This window comes from Cnephaeus nilssonii, assembly GCF_951640355.1.
Source record: "Cnephaeus nilssonii genome assembly, chromosome: 4".
Classification (NCBI taxonomy): Eukaryota; Metazoa; Chordata; class Mammalia; order Chiroptera; family Vespertilionidae; genus Cnephaeus; species Cnephaeus nilssonii.
Genome location: NC_137075.1, coordinates 88726578 through 88747226, shown reverse-complemented (window position 1 = coordinate 88747226; position 20649 = coordinate 88726578). Strand labels below are relative to the sequence as shown.

At 39.7% G+C, this 20649-nt stretch overlaps 1 protein-coding gene and 1 pseudogene across 4 annotated transcripts in view; both read right to left on the bottom strand.

Annotated features, from left to right (window-relative positions):
* GPATCH2L (G-patch domain containing 2 like) overlaps nt 1-20649 on the bottom strand; it is a 58488-nt gene that overhangs the window by 5045 nt on the left and 32794 nt on the right. For all 3 annotated transcript variants that reach the window (XM_079768661.1, XM_079768659.1, XM_079768660.1), the window contains 2 exons: nt 19951-20036; nt 8318-8412 (listed from right to left, as the gene is read on the bottom strand). In XM_079768661.1, the coding sequence (XP_079624787.1) occupies nt 8318-8412; nt 19951-20036 (181 nt within the window). The remainder of the gene's footprint in view (nt 1-8317; nt 8413-19950; nt 20037-20649) is intronic.
* The window catches only part of LOC307098124 (large ribosomal subunit protein eL21-like), a 77375-nt pseudogene continuing 56743 nt past the window's right edge, over nt 18-20649 (bottom strand). The window contains exon 2 of the transcript XR_013815252.1: nt 18-3314. The product of XR_013815252.1 is annotated as a large ribosomal subunit protein eL21-like (transcript). The remainder of the gene's footprint in view (nt 3315-20649) is intronic.

The window sequence follows — 20649 nt, the reverse complement described above, 5'->3', positions numbered from 1 at the left end:
AGGAAAAAGGGGAAAAATCCAGGGGAGACAAATTAGAATGAGCAGATACTTCAGCCCAAAATATTCTTAATCCTTATATCTTATGCCCTACTAAACCAAGTGGCCAAATAAGGTTTTTCTTTTTTCTTTACAACGAAATAAAGGCCAGATGTAACGAAGGTAAGTATTTCTCTACCTGAGAAAATGGGTTTAAATGAACAAGTAAGCAAATTCAGTAATACAAATTCATAATGTAGTAACTATCACTTCTTAAGCACTTACGTGCTAGGCACTGTATTATGTAAACACTGCATTCATAATCTTATTTCTTGCAAACTCTCAGAAGTAGGTATTGTCATCTCCATTTTCCGGATCAAAAAATGAGCCATACAGAGAGCAGATAAATTTTTCAGGGACAAAACAGAGCTGGTTAAGTAGTAAGATTCAAACTCAGATAGTGGACGCCAAGCCCTATGTTCCTTCTGTCACACCCGATGACAATGTCACCAATAAACAGTGTAATAAGGAAAAATGGTAGAAAATCACACAATCAGGCCCAGTTTTTCAACAAGAACACAAAACACATTCTAGACAGAATAATAATTGCTTATGCAGGGCTGTCCTGTATATTTTAGGACACTTACCATTCTGACCCCATCTACTGAATGCCAAAAGTACTCCCTCCCTGGGACAAGTAAACACTGTCTTCACATTTCTAAATGCCCCCAAGCAGAGTAGTTAAACCACCCTCACAGCCACTGTGCCAATGGTGAATATACACTAACAAAAAGCAAAATGTAGAAAGCTCCATTTTTACCCTACCACTCAGTAACTCCACTCCTGGAATGTAACCTAGAACAGTAATTTTCAAATTGTGGTCACAAGATCAATTTAGTGGGTCATGACCAGTACTTTTTCTTCTTAATGAAAAGGAATAAAAAATATCAGATTGTCCCCAAGGATTTATATACATACAAGAGGCCGGAGGCACAAAATTTGTGCAAGGGGCTTGGCCCTCACAGCCCCGGATTCGTCCAGAAGGTCATTCGGTTGTCTCGTCTAATTAGCATATTATGCTTTTATTATTTAGATAGATAGATAGATAGATAGATAGATAGATAGAGATAGAGATATATATATGCCCACATATATACTCAAACATGAATTTCTTACAGGGAGTTATTGTAAAAATAATCATGCAAGCTATTACTATATGGCACATGCACAAGGGTTTTTTGAGGGCAGTGGTTTTCAAATGTTTTAGAACCTCAGATCACATCAGCAAGAAATACATTTGAAATCACAACACAAATCAATCCAATCTCTCTCTCTTTCTTTCTCTCATGTTCACACACACACTCACTCACTCATTTAACTAAAATTTCACAAAGCTATATTTACCATTACTCTATGGTCATTAGCCAGTGCAAAACCTTACCCTAGAAAAACTTTTTCTTTGCTATATGGTTTTTATTATGGCAAAATACACATAAAATAAAATTTATCATTTTAATAATTTTTAAGCATACAGTTCAGTGGCATTAAGTACATTTACATTATTTCACAACCATCACCACCATCCATCTCCAGAACTTTTTCATCATCCTAAATGAAAACTCTCCATTTTCCCCTCCCCAGCCTGACAACTACCATTCTACTTCCTGTTCCCATAAATTGACTGACTATTCTAGGTACCTCACATAACTGGAATTATATAATATTTGTCCTTTTGTGTCTGGCTTATTTCACTTAGCATAATGTCTTCATCCATGCTGTAGCACGTATCAGAATTTCATTCTGAATCACGAAGGCACTCAGGCTGAATAGTATTCCAATGTATACAGAATATACCACATTTTGCTTATGTATTCATCCAGCAATGAACATCTGAGTTGTTTCCACCTTTTGGTTATTGTGAGTGATGCTGCTAGAACACGAGTGTATAAATAGCTATCTGTTTGAATACCTTCAATTCTTTCAGGTATATACGCAGAAGCAGAATTGCTAGATCGTATAGTAGTTTTAGGTTTAGATTTTTTAACAGTCCAGAGGTCTTTTATATTTTTGCACTTGTCACGCCATGAGTTCACAGGGGAGGGGTCCCAGCAGCTCAGGCTCCTTTCCACTGGTTCTGACAAAGTGCTTCTCTGGGTGGAGCAGGCTGGCGCTTCAGCTGAACCCAGGAACCTTTCACTTCGGCTTCCTTCTTTTTCTGATCATTTTCCTCCACACGTTTCAGGAAGCTGTCTCAGCTCTTCGAGTGCTTTATATGCTCAATATGTACATTAATCCTCTGGGCAAGAATCTTGCCCTTGTTTGTTTACAACAATGCCCACCGCAGGCTGGCTAACTGTAGACTCCTCCAGTTTTGCCATGGTAACATTTGTGGGGCATTCCTTTTTGAACAGTGCCCATTCCTCTGATGTCTGCAGTATCACCTTTCTTGTAGATTCACATGTATGAGGCCAGAGGAACAGCTCCATGTTTTCTGAAAGGCCTAGAGAACATATAGGGAGTGCCTCTCCTCTTCCCCTTTGTGTTAGTCATTTTAATGAATTATTGGAAGACTAGTAACCCGGTGCACGGATTAGCGCACATTGAAAGGCAATTAATTAGAAGGTGGTTCGCAGGGTGGGACTAAGAGAGAAGGGCCAGACATGCCCTGGAGCCAACCTCCCACGGTTCCTCCCCGGCATCTGCAGATTGAGCAGGGTCCCTCCGGCAGGTGGGGTCCCTCCGGCAGGTGGAGTCCCTCAGCCTGGCTTGCAGGGATCGGGATGAAACCAGCTCTCTGACATCCCCCGAGGGGCCCTGGAGTGTGAGAGGGCACTCTACAAAGTTGCTGTCGTACAGGGTGTGGAACGCAAACACAAGTGTGCAGCAAACCAGATTCAGGCTGACAGTGCCCCAGCAAGAACATAACCCACGGCCAAAGGTGGAATCGCACGGCCCCACGAGGATTCGGGCTCCCTCCTCTCTGGTTTCAGGGTGCATCACCCAAGAACCGCCGCTGCCAAGTCACTGCAGCTCAGTAGCTCCTGCATTGAGAGTCTGCCCCCCGGTGGTCAGTGCATGTCATAGTGACCAGTCGGACACAGCCTTTTATATACACTAAGTGGCCAGATTATTATGATCTCTGAACACATAATAATCTGGCCACTCGGTGTGTCTGTGTGTATATATTAGAGGCCCGGTGCATGAATTCGTGCATGGATGGGGTCCGGCCAGCCTGGCCAGGGGGAGGGGACATGGGCGGTTGGCTGGCCTGCCTACTGGTCGAACTCCTGGTCGAGGGGACAATTTGCATATTAGCCTTTTATTATATATGTTATACACTGAGTGGCCAGATTATTATGCGTTCAGAGATCATGATAATCTGGCCACTCAGTGTATATAGATGGTAGTTCTGGCCAAAAAAGTTATGTTTAGATTTTTGAGGAACCACCATATTGTTTTCCCTAGTGGCTGCACTATTTTACATTCCCATCAGTAATCACAAAGGTTCCAATCTCTCCATATCCTTCCCAACACTTGCTGTTCCTGTTTGTTTTTTATATAGCCATGCTAAGGAGTATGAAGTGGCCCAGAAAAAAACTCTTGCACGTATTCTCTCACAGAGAGGAGGGAGATTTGTACACCAAAGGCTCTGCTCTGTTTTTCACAATAGCATAAAATGGATATAATCCAAATGTCCATCAAGAATGTTTAATTGTAGTATATTCATCCTATTCATATAATAGAACACCATATATATGGCAGGATGAAACATGAATGAATCTCAAGAACATAACTGGGTAAAACTTGTAACTTATAAAATATGACATTCTATTTAAAAAAGATTTAAAAACACTCAAAACTAGATAATATACTATTTAGGGATACATATGTCTTAAAACTATTTTTAAAATCAAAGAATGATTAAGTGATTAATAAAAAAATAAATATCAGGATAATGGTTACCTCTGAGGAGAGTAGAAAAAAGATTTTAAAGGTGATGTTCTTTTTCTTAAAGTCGATGGTGGGTATGTGGATATTTGCTATATCATTTTTCTTTACTCCTTATATATCTTCTAAAAATGCTCTTTTATAGCCAGTCAATATTTACTAAAAAAAATTTTTAACTTTAAAAACCATTTAAACTTTAAAAAGGCATAGTGGGCAATAAGAATCTGCCCTATGGCTCCCAAGACAAGAGTGAACCTAAAACAAAACTACTGAATCCAATCACTGGATTAGCATAATATTGAGAATAACTATTTTGACTAATAGAGTCTGTTCACATATTCATACAACAAATATCTAGTGTTACTGTTCTATGTGCTGAGTATTATTTTAGTGGCTGGGGGTACAGCAGCAGCAAAACAGATAAAAATGCCTGCCCTTGCACCTGCACCTCCTGCATCACTGGCCCGATATTTGGAATCTGATGTAACTAACAGGTTAACTGTTGATTACCCTTCTGACTAATGCTCCAAGGACACTCATCCTATCCTAGAGAGACAAAAGTCAGAACAGGCTTTGGGATGGCAAAATAGTCAGGGCTTTGAATACAACATCTTGTCATCCTGTTCTCCTTTACCTAGAGCCACATGCTTACTTTGTGAAGGAATGGGATTTGTACACCAAAGGCTCTGCTCTGCCATTCTGATGAAGAAAATCATTTCGAGGAAATGAAGTCTGGTTTTTATCTGAGTTCTTTGTTTTTTACTAGAGGCCTGGTGCACAAAATTCATGCATGGGGTGGGGGGAGTTGGGGTGGTGGTGGAGAGGGGTGTCCCTCAGCCCAGCCTGCACCCTCTCGCAATACGGGACCACTGGCTCCTAACCTGCCTGCCTGATCACCCCTAACCACTCTGCCTGCCTGCCTGATTGCCCCTAACTGCCTCTGCCTCGCCCCCCCAACCCCCACCGCGGCTTAGTCCGGAAGGACATCTGGAAGGTTGTTCAGCTGTGCGGTCTAATTAGCATATTACACTTTTATTAATATAGACAGCTACTTAATCTCAAGTTTTAGAGAAAATAATCTATTTTTTCTTTTCCAGTTATATTCTCTCTTTTTTTGTTTGTTAATCCTTACCCAAGGGTATTTTTCCATTGATTTTTTTTTTAGAGAAAGTAGAAGGGAGGGGGAGAGACAGAGAGAGAAACATCAATGGAAGAGACGCAAATCAATTGGTTGCCTCCCATAGGCGCCCCGACCAGAGTCGGGGATTGAGCCTGCAACAGAGGTACATGCCCTTGACTGGAATCAAACCTGGGACCCTTTCTATCTGCTGAGCCAAACTGACTAGGGCTCAGTTACATTCTTTAAGAAAATATACAGCAAATTCACTTTGGCATGAGGTAATGACATATTGGGCATTTCTGTTCTGGTGTTCTGGGTGTTACAAGCATGTTTATACGGTCACTCACTCAGATCCACAGTGGCACTGTGCACCATGCACCTGTGGTTATAAAGCCATCAAGAGAAAGGGAGTGGACGTTAAAAGAAGAAAATAAAAGTGCTACACTTTCAAGAAGGATCTACTCAATGATCCTATGAAAAGGTCCTTTTCCTTGGCCTTTTGTTAATACTAGTACAAAAAGGCAAGGCACGCTAGTCCTTTCTGCTCTGCACCTCTCTAGCCTTATTAATATCTTTAAATTCAGTCAATTTCAACTCAAAACTTTCCACCAGTGGGGGAGGAGAAAGGGAGAAAGATTTGTGGCTGCATGTTTAAGAAAGAAGCTGAATTCATCACAGTGACAGGGGAGAGTGTTGGCAGAGATCTGAGCTATTTATTCTTTTAGGAAAATCCTATAAAGAATGACACAAGGAAGCCTCTATCTGCAGTCTTGTTCATCACACTGGTGAAGAATCCGATAACAGATGTATGCAGCAGCGTGATTTAGTGCCAGGAGCTGGCCCCTGATGTGTATTAATACAGCGGCAAAGCGGAACGCACCTCTCTTCATCAGTCATTTCTATAAAAGAGGTGGAATCCGAGATGGCCCAATGTTAGGCAGAGCAAGCCCATTTGTTCTACTGACTGATGGTGCGGGCTCGGGCTATGTCCTTCACCTCCATGGGGCACTCAGGTTGTGGATAAAAAAAAAAGAAAAGAAAACGTTCAGTGAAGCAAGCCTTAGTCAACAAGTGAGGGGAGGAGTTTGGATCTGTGAGGGAAAGGTTTAATGCTCAAATCTTGTTTAATACTTCCCAGAAAATTTCCCGATTTAAATATAGAATAAGGATTTTAAACTCTTCTCAACAGTTCTCTTATAAACAATTAAAAGCAAAAAGCAGAAGCTGGACATTAAAGAGGAAAAAAGAACAAAAAGGTAAAAGAGGGGAGACTGTGCTTCCAATACCACAGACTGGATGAGACCTGGGTTTTGAGCAGAGTCATAACTTGGAACCAATCTTATCCTATAGAAGACCTAAGAGTGCAGCTCTAGAGTCATAGGGAAACTGGTCTGACCTTGGCTCTGCAATGTACCAACCATGTGACCTTGGGGAACTGATTAACCTCTCTAGGGCTGAAATATCTCAGGTGTACTGGGAATAAAAACAGCATCCACCTTATACAGTTGTTGCAAACATTAAGTGAGATAATGTATGCAAAGGGTTTAGCTTAGGACATGGATATGTGGAAATCACTTAAAAAATTTACTATAGTCATTAGACCTGTGATTAAGATTATCCATTATCATGACAATCTTAGTCTTAACCATTATCAAGCAGTCTTCTCAAACAGAAGCTGCAGGTTTGGCTCAGTGGATAAAGCCTCGGCCTATGGACCGAAGGATCCTAGGTTCGATTCTAGTCAAGGGCACGAACCTTGGTTACAGGCTCCTCCCCAGCCAGGGCCCTGGTCAGGCCTCGGGCAAGAGGCAACCAATTGATGTGTTTCTCTAACATCCATGTTTCTGTCTTTCCCTCTCTTGCATTCTCTCTAAAAGATCAATGGAAAAATATCCTCGGGTGAAGATTAACAACAACAACAAAAACAAAACAAAAAACATCAAACAGAAGCTTGAAGAGGTCAATTTCAGAGCATGCTGAAATTTACAAAGTAAAGGTAGGGGAAAGACTTCCCCATCTGTCAGAGGTCTACTCTCTATTCAACTATTAATTGCTCTGCTCTCTGTATAATATACATAAATACATACTTTATTATAATATATAGTCTTTTCTGAAGAAAATAAAATAATTTATGATATACTCAATTTCCACAAAACAAATTCATTATCATCAAGAAAAGAACTGTAGGTGGTTTCGAGAGAAGGGGACTGGAGATAGGTGAAAGAGGGGAGGAAGCCAACTGAATGGTGATAGATAATAACTAGACTTTTTGGGGGTGGACACTTTATATTGTATATAAATGTCGAATTATAATGTTATACACCTGAAACTTACATAATAAAAAGACAGAAAGAAAAACAAAAGAAGTGTAGGTATTTCTGATAGGTCCTACAACCAGATATGATCTTTTTATTCAGAGTAATTCATCCTAAACTGTGTTGAAATAACCTAAAGGACTGTCTATGATTACTAATTACATTTAACTATTTTCTCTTAACTCCAAAGAAAAAGATCTATAGACATCCAATATTCTTGCTGATATAAATAACTATCCCCCTTTGTTTTCATTTAAGAATAACATAGATGTAGTTAGTGCATAAATCATAAATGTATGTAGTTTAGTGAATCTTTACATATGAATATACTCATGTAATCCCCACCTAGTTCATGATACAGAACATTTCCGGCATCCAAGAGATTTTTTATGTCCTCTCCTGGTCACAAGTGATAACCACTATTTTGGTTTCTAACAACTAGTTTTGCTCAGAAAATTAAAAGTTTTTAACTTGAAAAGCTGTTTTTTAACTAGGAATTTCATGATAGGTAAAATATTAGCACTCTACTATACATAAAAACAGTGAGAATGTACTGTACTATATACTAAATTAAAAAGTAAATAAACCCATGTGGCTCCTTGCTTACTGCCACCTAAACTGCCACCCTACTGAGATTTTCATTAACAAAGATCTAATTTCTTATCTGTAATAGAAAAAAAAGTACAGATGACTGAAGATTATTTTTAGTGAAATATAGGGATTCAAACTCAAGAAACCCGTGTGACACAGTGAAAAAACAGACTTCAGGGTCAGAAAGAACTAGGTTTAAATTCTTAAAATATGTGTAACCTTGGGAAATTACTTCTTACATTCTCTGTTTTCCCACATAAAATGGGAATAAAATGACCTACCTTATCATAAAATTTAGGTGGAAGGGTATATAAAACACATAATTCAGTGTCAGGTGCTCAACATATAATAACTAGGGTATAATTACCTGCATTTGGGCTAGAGAGAGATGCTGTGGCCACAGGCTTCCGTTTCCTCTTGATGTCACGTGAGCATGGGGGTCCCAAGTGTAGGCTTGTCTGTCTGCAGAGGTAACAAGGAAAACATACTGTTTCAACTTTATAATTCAACTTTATAATTCTCATTGTTTAAGACACTATGTTCAGCCCAGATAAAATCCTTGACCCAATATAGATATACTAACAAAATCAGCAGCATCTTTTGCCATCAAGTGTCAGTACAAGATCATTCACAATTAATCACAATTCACTCTTTACTCACAAAATACACCCATTTGAACTTTTTACCTGATTAGCAAAATAGCAGACATTCAAGATTAATTTCAGTAAATATGTGTTTCATTACATGCTGATTTTTGTACATTTTTCATAAAAACTATAAACCTCAATTGTTCTAAACTCGCTAATGAAATACCTACTCCCAAGTGGTAACATATTGAAAAGTTTAATGCTGCATGAACACAGATATTTGCATAGAATTATAATAAGAAGTTTAACCCTTCTATCACTATACATCCGCATTTTAATAATGTCTGCATAGCAGTTTCTGTGATTTTTAAAAATATAAATTATGTGCTAATAATATGTCCCCTTTCCAAATGTTCAGCTTATTTAAAAAACAAAACAGTGAGAGCTTCAACATCAGAAAAGCAAAAGATTCTCTGAAAGACAATGGGCTATTTTAGTTCCCCACTTCCTCCTTCCTCTCAAACTAAATGGATATGATGTGATTCAGACCAAGCTGAGTCTCATCTTTACACAAAGCTTTCCTTGAGCATTCAAGGCCTTACCTACCATGAGTTATTATTTAACTGCTGTACATATATCTTGTTTCCCTAATAAGGCTTAATCTTCTTGAGAACAGGGACCATATTTGTATTTCTTTCATAATTTTCCGATGTTCTACCAACCTCAGCAGAAGGCACACAACTGATCCCCATTAAATATCTGTTGACTAGAACTGATATGAATGAATAAAAGTTCTAAAAACCAATAGCCAATTGTACATTTAAAATGGTAAATTTTGTTATGCATATTTTATCACAATTTTTTTTAAATAGCCAGAATACGTAACATATAAAAGAAATGCAGTAAAATTATACCAGATGAACTCCTAATTGGTAGTCCTAGCTGGGGATCATCAAGTCTCATGGCTTGGTAGACTTGAAACTGAACTCTCAGTCAAATCTCTGAGTTAGCAAGGTACCAAGACAACTGAATGGACAAATTTTCCTGTGGGGGGCGGGTGCCGATCTGGCAACTTTCACAGTTTAAAAGTACATATATGTATGTGCTCTCCCTCCCTCCCTCCCTCCCTTCTTCTCTCTCTCTTACTCTTTCTCACATGCTCTTTTCTCCAAATAGCAAAAGCTTAAGACCATACAATTTATAAGCAAGAAAAGATAAAAATTTGACTGAAATCATAAGAAGTTTTTTAGAATGCAAGGAACACAAAAATAGGCAAAGATTCACACTAGAAAGCCTGTGGTTTGGCAAAGTTCATCCAAATTACTTTTTATTGATCATCTCGTCTATATGGGAAAAAGAGTTAACTTGAAGTATTCCATGAGTAGTTAATTCCAAAATTCCAACGTGAAATGTGTGAATGTAAGTGTGTAAAGAAGAGAAAACAACTCATCTTTCATACCTTACATAAGTCCCGGGAATAAGTCTCAATCAGCGTGCTGATTTAATAAGAAAGACACATGACAGAATGCCAAAAGTAGACAGGACTTTAGTCTAAATGTAGAGATGGTATGGTAATTCCTTTTGAAGCCAGACAAAGGCAGAAAAGAAATTGACGCTATAAAATTTGTTTCTCCTCAAAACAGAAATTACATAATAGTTTCCATTTTTTCTACAAACAAGGTAGTTTAGTAAATTCAGACCCAAACAAACTGTCCAGGCACTTCGTTCTAATTCAATCCTGCTTCTCCTAACGTACTTCAGAAAGAGAAACAAGTCAAAGGATAACAATTCATATTCCTGCACTTTCTTCTTTACCGGAAGCTCATTCAAGAACTCTCCAAAACTTCTTAGATTAAATGTAACACCATTTCTTCAAACTAAATACTGTTATTAGACATCAGGACAGTGGTACTTTTGAGATGTGGGGTGTGGGGAAGAGGGTCAGTGGCTAGGAGCTTCTGGGGTTCTTTCTGGTAATGTTCTGTTTCTGGATGCTGAAAATTCATCAAGTATATATTTCTCTATAAACTTCTCTATATGTACATTGTCCTTCAATTAATTAAAAAACATTGCTTCTTCAAGATCAATGTTTATAAAATGCTGGGTTTTAGGAAATAGATGCAAAATGAAAAGCCTAAGAAAGGCTCATCATTTTCACAGCTTTGCATGTTTGATATATGTCAGTAAGATGGTTAAGGGCACCTATTATCTAGTATATCACCACTCCTTACGGCCTTGGTCAGTATCATTTATCTCACTTTTTCAAGGAATGACACATTTTGGAGTAAAAAGATAAAACTATTTATGTACCAATGTTTAAATTTTTGACCATTTAAATAGAAATACTGTGGTTTTAAAAGATACTTATTTAAGTAAAATGAAAATAAGTATTACTTACCTGCAACTATGCACATAGGTTATTAAACTGCACTATATTCTGCAATGTCTTTTGGGGACTGCTGTGAACAGAAAGGCTCAGGTGGTCCTTATGATGCCCTGCCCCTCTGGGCCACGGTTTTTGGATCCCCATTCTTCCCTGCTCATTGATGGTACGGGCTTCAGGGTTAATTGTCCTACATTAAATGCTCTCCCCCCCACCCCCCAACTGCTAAGCCTTCAGCCTGTTACTTTTCTCTGCAGTAAATGTTCTACTTCTACCACCTCTTTCCTAGTTAAGTTCTGGGGAGGGAGGAATAGAAACAGTCAAATTATTTGTTTTGGGTTTTAAGTGGACACTAGTAATGGGAAAATCTACTTTTCCCTGTGACGACTCTGTCTGCTTGGGAAAAACCTTAGAGGACTAAGAAGGAAGAGAAGCCAGAGCAAGCCTGGAGAAAGCAAGGAGGAAGCTGGGTGCTTGCAGCAAGAGGATTTAAAGGAGACAGGACATGGAACCCGCCAAGCTGCAGAGCACATTCAGAACACAGGACAGCCCTGGTCAGGAATAATGAATAATCTATGTGAGGCTGGAACCTGAGCATGGGGCAGGTAACTGCTGCAGCCTCAGCTTCCTATTCAAGAAGTAGTTTCCATTTTTTGTTTATCCCAAAATAGCTGCATATCAGTCAATTGCAGACATAAAGAATCAAGAATGAGAAGGAAAAAATACATTGATCTACCCATTTCATTTTGTAATATTTAACCACCTTGGCTTCTTTTATTTTTAACTAGTGGCCCGGTGCATGAAATTCGTGCACGAGAAGGGGGGGAGGGGTTTCCCTCAGCCCAGCCTGCACCCCCTCCAATCGGACATCCCTCTCACAATCTGGGACCACTGGCTCCTAACTGCTCACCTGCCTGCCTGCCTGCCTGATCATCCCTAACTGGCCTCCCCTGCCGGCCTAATCTCACCCCCAACTGCTCTCCCTTGCTGGCCTGATCTCACCCCCAACTGCCTCTGCCTGCCTGATAACCCCTAACTGCCCTCCCCTGCTGGCCTGGTTGCCCCCAACTGCCCTCCCCTGCTGCGTGATCTCATCCAGTCTCTGTTTCTCTTTGTTTTTCTCAGCAGTCCTCCAGGCCTCCCTGCCTGCCTCCCTGTCTCCCTCTTCCTCTTTCCCGGCTGGGAGGGGGTGGGGCCAGTGGGGGCCGCTCCACACTCTGCCTGCCCTCCCTTCTATCCAGGCCTCTTCAGGCACAGTCTGTTTTGTTTCCTCATTCTGAAAGAGGCTCTGAGAGCGAGCTGGGAGGGAGGTAAAGAAAGGGAGAAAAAGCTGTGAGCTGGTGGGCACTGTGTGTGTCTGTGCGTGTGCGAGGTTGTGAGTGTGAGTGCCGGCCTGCCTCTCCCATCCCCATCTCCACTGCCACAAGTCCCCACCCACCAGAGCCTGCTGCACAAGCAGCCTGGGTGTTAGATCGAGCCTCCAATCATTGTGGATGTGACAGACCCAGGGTTTTTATATATTAGGATGTGTTGTTTCTTTAATTTGTGTTATTTTACTCTGATAGTATCACTGTCTACTCACAAGATATAAACTGAAAAGGGCAATGAACAAGTGAGATATCACAAAGGACACAGAAAAAGAACCTGAGATTCCCCTTCTAAACACACAGAGCCCCCTCCCTATAGGTAGAAAGGGCAGATGATTTAACTAGATTTTTAAAAACTCTTTTTCAGGAGCAGTGTACAGTTGTTTGTGTGTTGCAAAATGAGGTACTATATGTGAGGAGAGGGGACCTTTCAATTATGTAGGGGGTGAAAAAAGCTAGATATAAATTAAGCTAAAATGTCTACCAAATTCTTAAAACTTCCTTCTCAACTGAAGCAGCAAATGTTTATCAGAATGATGTAAGATTTTAAAAAATACACAACCCCCACCATACTAGGGTGGGAGAAGAATCAGTAATATGTTTATTTTCAAATTTCTTCTCAAGTACTAGTAATACCAATAAGTTTCTACCCATTGTGGAAATTACTGAGTTAAAAAATATACCAAATTTCCAAAGCTAATAAGCTAATCAATAAAAGAGATCTAAATATTTAACTTAAAGAATAACAAGATGATTAAAATTAATGTAAATTTAGACAAAAATACTGTTCCTCAATATATAAGCAATTAACCTACAGAAAAGACAGGCTAGGCTTGTTCTGTTTCATCTGATGGATCCTCAGTATTCCTCAGCCCTACTTCTTCACAGCATGAAGCCAGGTCAGTACTTCCCCTAAAAGCATCATGTTCAGCAGCATCCAACCAAAAGAATGTATGGGGGAAATGAGCATTAAAAGCAACAAATACATGCCCTCAATGGTTTGGCTCAGTGGATGGAGTGTCGGCCTGTGGACTCAAGGGTCCCAGGTTCGATTCCGGTCAAGGGCATGTACCTTGGTTGCGGGCACATACCCAGTGGGGAGTGTGCAGGAGGCAGCTGATCAATGTTTCTCTCTCATTGATGTTTCTAGCTCTCTATCCCTCCCCCTTCCTCTCTGTAAAAAATCAATAAAATATATATTTTTTAAAAAGTAACAAATACAGTCTTTAAAAATTTCTTACTTCAACCTGGCCCGTGTTTTGGGCTCGATCCCCAGTGGGGGGTGTGCAGGAGGCAGCCCATCGGTGTTTCTCTCTCATTTTGATGTTTCTCTCTCTCAATCCCTCTCCCTTCCTCTCTCTAAAATCAATAAAAATATATATTTTTTAAAATTCTTACTTTAGGAAAAGTCACTACATTCATATCATATATAAGTGTGAAGGTGAATGCTAAAGATGAACAATTAATTGAAGGAGTATTCTGTATATCCTTGCATAAACACATTTCTATTTTATTTTTTTTACTGCAGGTAACCAAAAGATCAGGTGAGTTTTTAAAACTGCAGTGTTACTTAGGAAACTGGGCAGATCACTATGTCCCTGGGGCAGGAATGTACTTTTAGGGGGAAAAATTACTTTGAGAAAAACATGCATGTTTAATAGAGCCAATGTTGGCAAAAAATAACTGAAGTGACTGCTTTAGATTTAGAACAAAGATGTTTAGAGTCACTCCTAAGGAGAGAAAACAGTCTTTATCTGCCAATGTCGAACTAATTTAAGGAATAGTTCACCTTCAAAAATCATTCATTTTTAAAACCCAATGGAAAATTCATTATTTTGCATAAAATAAGATTTATTGTGAAAAGCTATTTATTTGCTATACTATTCCTTAAACATTTACAAATTAGTAACGTCAAGAAAAAATTATTAATATTTCTAAGGACCAAAGTTCATGTATATCATATATTCCAATTATTCTCCTTAATTACTAATCTATTCACCTCAATTACTGTTAACAAAAATGTATGAAGGCCTACCCTATGTAAAGCACTATGCTGGGTGTGCAGAGGGTATACACAAAACGACTGAGCCCAGTGCCCTCCCACCGGGAGCTCACAACATAGTGAGGGAGGTCGATGCATAAAGAACTAACAGACACAGACTCTGCGATGTAATTAAGGAACAAGCCAAGTGCCAAGGTAAACTGGGGGCAAACGAATTAAATCTAGGGAAAAAGACACACCCCTTTCCTCGCCTGTGTTTTATCTTCAGAGTTAACTGGCTTTTATTAAACACCCAGAAGGAGAAATATTTTCACAGACTTACACATAGCAAAGGATCCAGGCCTCTGACACTTGAAGCAACTAAGGAGAGAAAACCACTTCACAATTATAGGACACAGTGGAGGTTTATTCAACAGGATGAGATCCTAGCAATTCCACTAGTGTGTTCACTCAAAACTAACCCTCAGTGGTCTGTGACAAACGGCTCACTAACACCTGAAAACTCTCCGTAACCTACTTCCCTTGGCTGGGCCAAGGCTGACACATCGTGAAGCTGTTTCATGCCACCCACAGGAACAGAACAGATTCACATCAGTTGGAAAGATGGGTTTAGTACAATGGCAAAACAGAGAGAAAAATGCTTTCATCACTCCAGTTAGGCAAGAAGATGCCAGCTGGCTGAGAGCCGCTATAAACAAGACCCTCCAACAGAGGACAAAGACTCCAGAACTGTGTACTATATAATGGGAAATTCCAGTAGAACTGGCAGCATTATGGACAATTTTACAACAGAAACACTTCTTCTCACAGGGCCAAAACTAAGGCACTAAAGAGGTGAGCAAGAGCTGCTGGGCATCACAGCATCCCCAACAGACAGAGGACTAACAAAAGGTTCTTTCCCCCAAGCCCTGAGGTAAAACCTGGGGCTGTTTACTACGGCTCCAAAGGTCAGAAATAATAGCATGAATTGAGTCTTCTTCTTGCTCTTTGAAACTCCTTGTCAAATGGCACAGCCAGCTGGGCACACAACTCTGATATGCAGATCATAACGTTTGTGAACAGATAAAATGAATTACAATGAGCACAGCCTATCATATTTCAAATCTCTAATGGGCAGGAAGGTCTCTCTTTTATACCCACATACTGTCCAAATGCCTCCTCTTAGAGTCCATTTGAGGCCATTTAAGCACCTCAAGAATCTGTACACATCGCATTAGTGAACAGCTCTGGAAGCCAACTCAGTTTGTAAAACTATAATTATCCTAAGGACAAGGTAGGGTAGTAACTATATAACAAAAATAGTATTAGCTACTAGTATGTGAAAATCAAATATACATTTCATTTTGATCATCACTAGCCCAATAAATATTGATATTCTATTTTACAGATGAGGAAATTGAGGTATGGGGAAGGTCAAGTCATTTGCCCAGGTAAAGCCCAGAGTCTAACCTGGGTCTAGTATCCACTAATATGAGACTGAGAACTTCACAAGAAATAAATGGAAATGGTGATGCATTACAAAATCACTACCCAAAAGCAAGGAAAATTCAAGAAAACCCACAGCTGCCATGTGACTACTCAAAAACTGTAACTAGTGACCTGTGCATCATGCAGAGAGATATAGCAGCTGATAAGTTCCAGTTTGGGTTTTCTAAGGCAATAATGGTAAGAAAAGCTATCCTGGATAATCAATAACTCTCATTTTGGGAAAAGCTGCCTACAGCACTAGCTCCTTATTACCATTCTCTGACTGAGTTCCTGACAGCAATACCACTGCCTCTACCAGAACGCCAATCACACCATCTGCTGGAGCAGCAGCAATTCTTAACACCAACACCAAGTATATACTATTTTAATAGTAACACCCCAATACTAGCAACCTAAACAACCAAACCTAAACAGCTGGTTTAAGAATTTCATCCATACACCCACCCAGCAACTCCTCCCACATGTTAATCACTACATGCAAAGCACTGAGCTAACCCCTAACTAACACTCTCTTCTCACCTACAGCAAGCAGTTCTCCAAAGCTAAGAGATGTCCCATGTTCTACCTCCCACAAAAAAATCATGCTCACAATATCAAAGCACAGAGCTCATGCCAATTATGATGAGATTTCCCGTTAAGCAAATTACAAAGCACCACTCATAAAACCATATGCATTTAGGGCAATAGTTTTTAACCCTGGCAGCATATCAGAGTCACAGGGAGCTTTAAAATAATGCCAATGCCTGGGCCTCATCCCAGGCCAATTAAGTCATAATCATGGGAAGTGGGACCCAGCATGGATATTTTTTTTAAAGCTTCTCAGGTGATTCAAAAGTGCAGCCAGGTTTGAAAACCACCAAATTAAGTATTGCTAGAGTGGTATTTCTGAAAACCTCTTATCCCACAAATCTATAAGGTGGCACAACCACCACAAAGACTCCCTCTCCCATCCATTGCGCCTGCCATCTGGGCTGTATTAAAATAAAACATCAATAAAATGACCTCTTAAAATCTCGGTCTCATTATTTCTTTGTTTATAGCAATGAAATACTAAACAAGAAAGTCACTCATAGCCCCTAAGCGGCCTCCAGGCCTCCCGCTGAAAACCAGAGCTGTATGATGATGCGGCAGTGAGGAGGTGGGTAAAGGCTCCTCACTCTCATGCAGTTGAGTGGAGGACTGTGGAACTGGCCATGTCCAGGCAGGAAACAGCCTCAGCTCAATAACCCGACGGAGGAAACCTTCACAGTTCAGGCATGATTATCAAACTCTTTGTGCTCTTAAAGGAGAGTAATTATAGGCATGTGAAAAAGAAAAGCACTCCCTGAGGAACTCTTCCTCACATGCTTCCCAAGAGGCACTAGGGCCATTAAAAATTCCATGATGAAGAGGAAAAACAGCCTGGGAACAGCCAGGAGGCAATACAGCAAATTAATACACCAGCCCTCCTCAGGGAAAGCTGTGATAAAACAGGAAACACTTCTCTCTCCGCCAAATAAAATTATACCACTAATGATAACATAGTCACCACACACACACAAATCGTTCTAATGATGGGTGTGAAATTCCCAGTGCTGCCCAGATGCTTTGAAAGAAATTTTTCCTACTACAGATAAAATGGAACAAGAAGAAGATAAAATTTCCATTAGAAACAGTTTTCTATCCAGTTATTCACCTGCCTCTTCCCTACCACCACTCTTTTAACATTCCCCTTTCTAGGTGACAAGCTTTGTTAAGTCGTCCACTTTTCACAAATTCCACCATCCAGTTCTGAACCCAATCTCATCCCTCAGTCACACTGAAACTAGACTGCTTCTTCTCTACTGAGCCCTTGCCAGGCAGGAACCCCACTATTCCAAAGGAAGGAGAGGGAGCCCCAGGAGCTCAGTGTCTCATCATCCACATTTTCTAAAAATTGCATAGAGATCACTTGTGCTGACCATTCCCATAGATTAGTGGTCACCAAACTTTAGTGCACCCTCATGAGTAAAAAGTTTGAACGAACACACCATATATATGTAATATATGACACTGTCTGGAAGAAATAGCTGCAAGAGGACAATTATGTGCCGCTAGAGTACATACGAACGATTTAATAAAAAGAATTAAGGATAAGAAAATAAATAAATGTAAATTTAAACACTTTACCTTCCCTTTCTCCCAAAGAACTCACTTTGTATCCACTACCCTAGAAATGATGTCTAGAAGGACAAGCTATATGAGCTGTAATTGTCCACATTCACTCCCCTTGCTTTTAGCCATGGTGGAGAGCAATAAGCAACGTTTCCCTAGAGCTGAGTGCACCAAAAGCAAAACCTAGACTTCGTTATGTTTCCAAATCTAGCTATAAGCACTGCCAGCAAGAGAATGAAAATAATGATATGGATAATGAAAAACATAAAGAAACAAGAAGTTGACACTCACTCCAGGGGGATGAGGTTTTAAAGGCAACAGCAAGCCTGATAAAAGCATGGATACCTAGCACAGAACAGCTCTAGGTAGCAGAGGTAAAGGAAAGAAGGCTAATAATCCACTTTCAGCATCTGACATGATACAGTGCTTCTTATAGTCTTACCAAAAAGTATACATGGTCATTACTTCATTTGGTATTAAGACAAAAGCTTGAGGACTGCTTACTTAGGGATTGAAATTCTGTGTCTTCCAAGATAGCTTGCACACACCTCCTCTAAGAAAACCTCCCTGAGCCTCTAAGTTAAAAGCCCCTCCTCTGTGCTTCATATCAATGTCGTGCACACCTTTATGCACTTATCACTCCATATTGCAATTGTCAATTTCCACACCTGACTTTCCCATGACAATAGGAGCTCCTTAAGGTATTACCTAAACAAAGACCCTGCCATGTAGTAGGGTGTCAGCAAATGTTGAATGAATGAATGATGAATAAATTGCAATCTACTGAAGAAAAGGCCCATATAGTAGTTTATCAACATCCCACAATTTTCCACTTTCCTAGTAACACCATTTGTGATGGCCTCTCTTTTCAAAAGACTTTCCCCATTTAAATACTACTTCTCCTAGAAGGTCTGGCAGCAATTTATGATTCAGAGTTTGTTAAAGCCCATAGTGGAAGTTCTACTTATATCCATGAAAGAATAACTTCTTTGTGCACTCTGTACCCCAAATGTTATGAACACATCCATTTAAGAACATATTAGGGGAGAAAATCATCAGAACCTTGGAAATAAATTCACTGTACTACTATAAACAGTAAAAGTCCTTTGGTTCAGCCTATTAACTGCTCTTTTGTACACAATAGTCCTGCTAGGAGATGCTACAATAAAAACCGTATTTACTTTCCATGTCACCTAACTTAAGAGAATTTATATTGAGAGGCGCTAAATTCATTCTGTTATGTGGGCTCAGGATTCATTCTGACAAATGTATACTAAATGCCTAGTAAGTGCTAGACACTGCGTTAAATGCTGGGGATATATCAGGGAACAAGACAAGGTCCCTGCACTTTGAAGTTTATAGTGTAGTGGGGGGTGGGGGGGAGCCCAATAAACAAAGTCATTTTAGATTATGTTAAAGCTCTAAAAAAATAAAAAAGAAAGAAAAGAAACAGATAATATGTATGTAATATATATATTGAGTGGTAGAGGTGGCCCCTTTAAATAGGATGGTCTGAGAGGTCCTCCCTGAGGAGGTTGAGATGAGAAAAAGCCAATCCTGGGAACTGCTATAAGACTGTAGTCCAAGTACAGGGAGCACGTGTGAAGGTTCAGAGGCAGGAAAGGGTTGCTACTTTTGAAAAACAAAATGGAGTTCCCTAGTGCAGCTGGATCCCTCCCCGAGTGAGGAGAAAGAAGTTTATGAAAGAGGTTTGGACATACAGGCAGAAGTCAGATTATGCATAATTTTGCAGGTCATGGCAAGGATTATTAATAATGTTCTCTGAAGATGGGGCTTGTAGAAGAAATATGAAATATGAGCCAGAAAACTAGGTCCAAGTTGAAACTTAAATCACATACTAGTCACATGACCATAGAGAAGATACCTTGCTACTCTGCCTCAGTTTCTGCATCTGAAAACATCCACTGACCTCAAAAGGATCAAAGTGACACTATACACAAACACACTTTATAATTTAAAAGGTGTTGTAAGAAGAAAAATGGCATTGTCTGGAAGAAATAGCCGCAAGAAGACAATTACCTGGCAGAGCAGTGTGCAGGTGAACACCGTCGGTGAGAAGCATCAGCAAGAACATCCAGGGAGTAAAGCGGAGAGAGGGGATTAAACTGCAATAATAAATAAGGTTATTTTAGTAAAGCGTATATTAAACAGACATAATTGGAAAGAGTAACCTGCTACTTGATTACTTTTTCGCTTTCACCATTCAACTCCTTTGCTGTCCCACAGACACCCTTAAGTAAGGTTTTGCACATCCAACAGTGTACCCTAGCACACTTCATCTACCACCCCAAAAAACTATTCTTTTTCAAAAACTTCTGATAAACAATAATTACTTAAATAGCAGAGGACAGTACAGTGGACCCTTGAATACTCATGTATAACTTCTGACTTCCCAAAAACTTAACTACTAACAGCCTACTGTTGACCAGAAGCCTTGCTGATAACATAAACAGTCTGTTAACATATAGTTTATATGCTATGTGTATTATACACTGTATTCCAAGAAGACTAAGAAAAAGAAAATGTTACTCAGAAAATCATAAAGAAGAGAAAATACATTTCAGTATATTTTTTTAATTTGTGTATAAGCAGACCTGCACAGTTCAAATGCATGTTGTTCAAGGGTCAACTGTACTTTATAACTGACATAACGGAAACTTACACCTGTTGATTATCACCCCTTGGGCCTAAGAAGACCAGCATAAAATTACTTTCTCA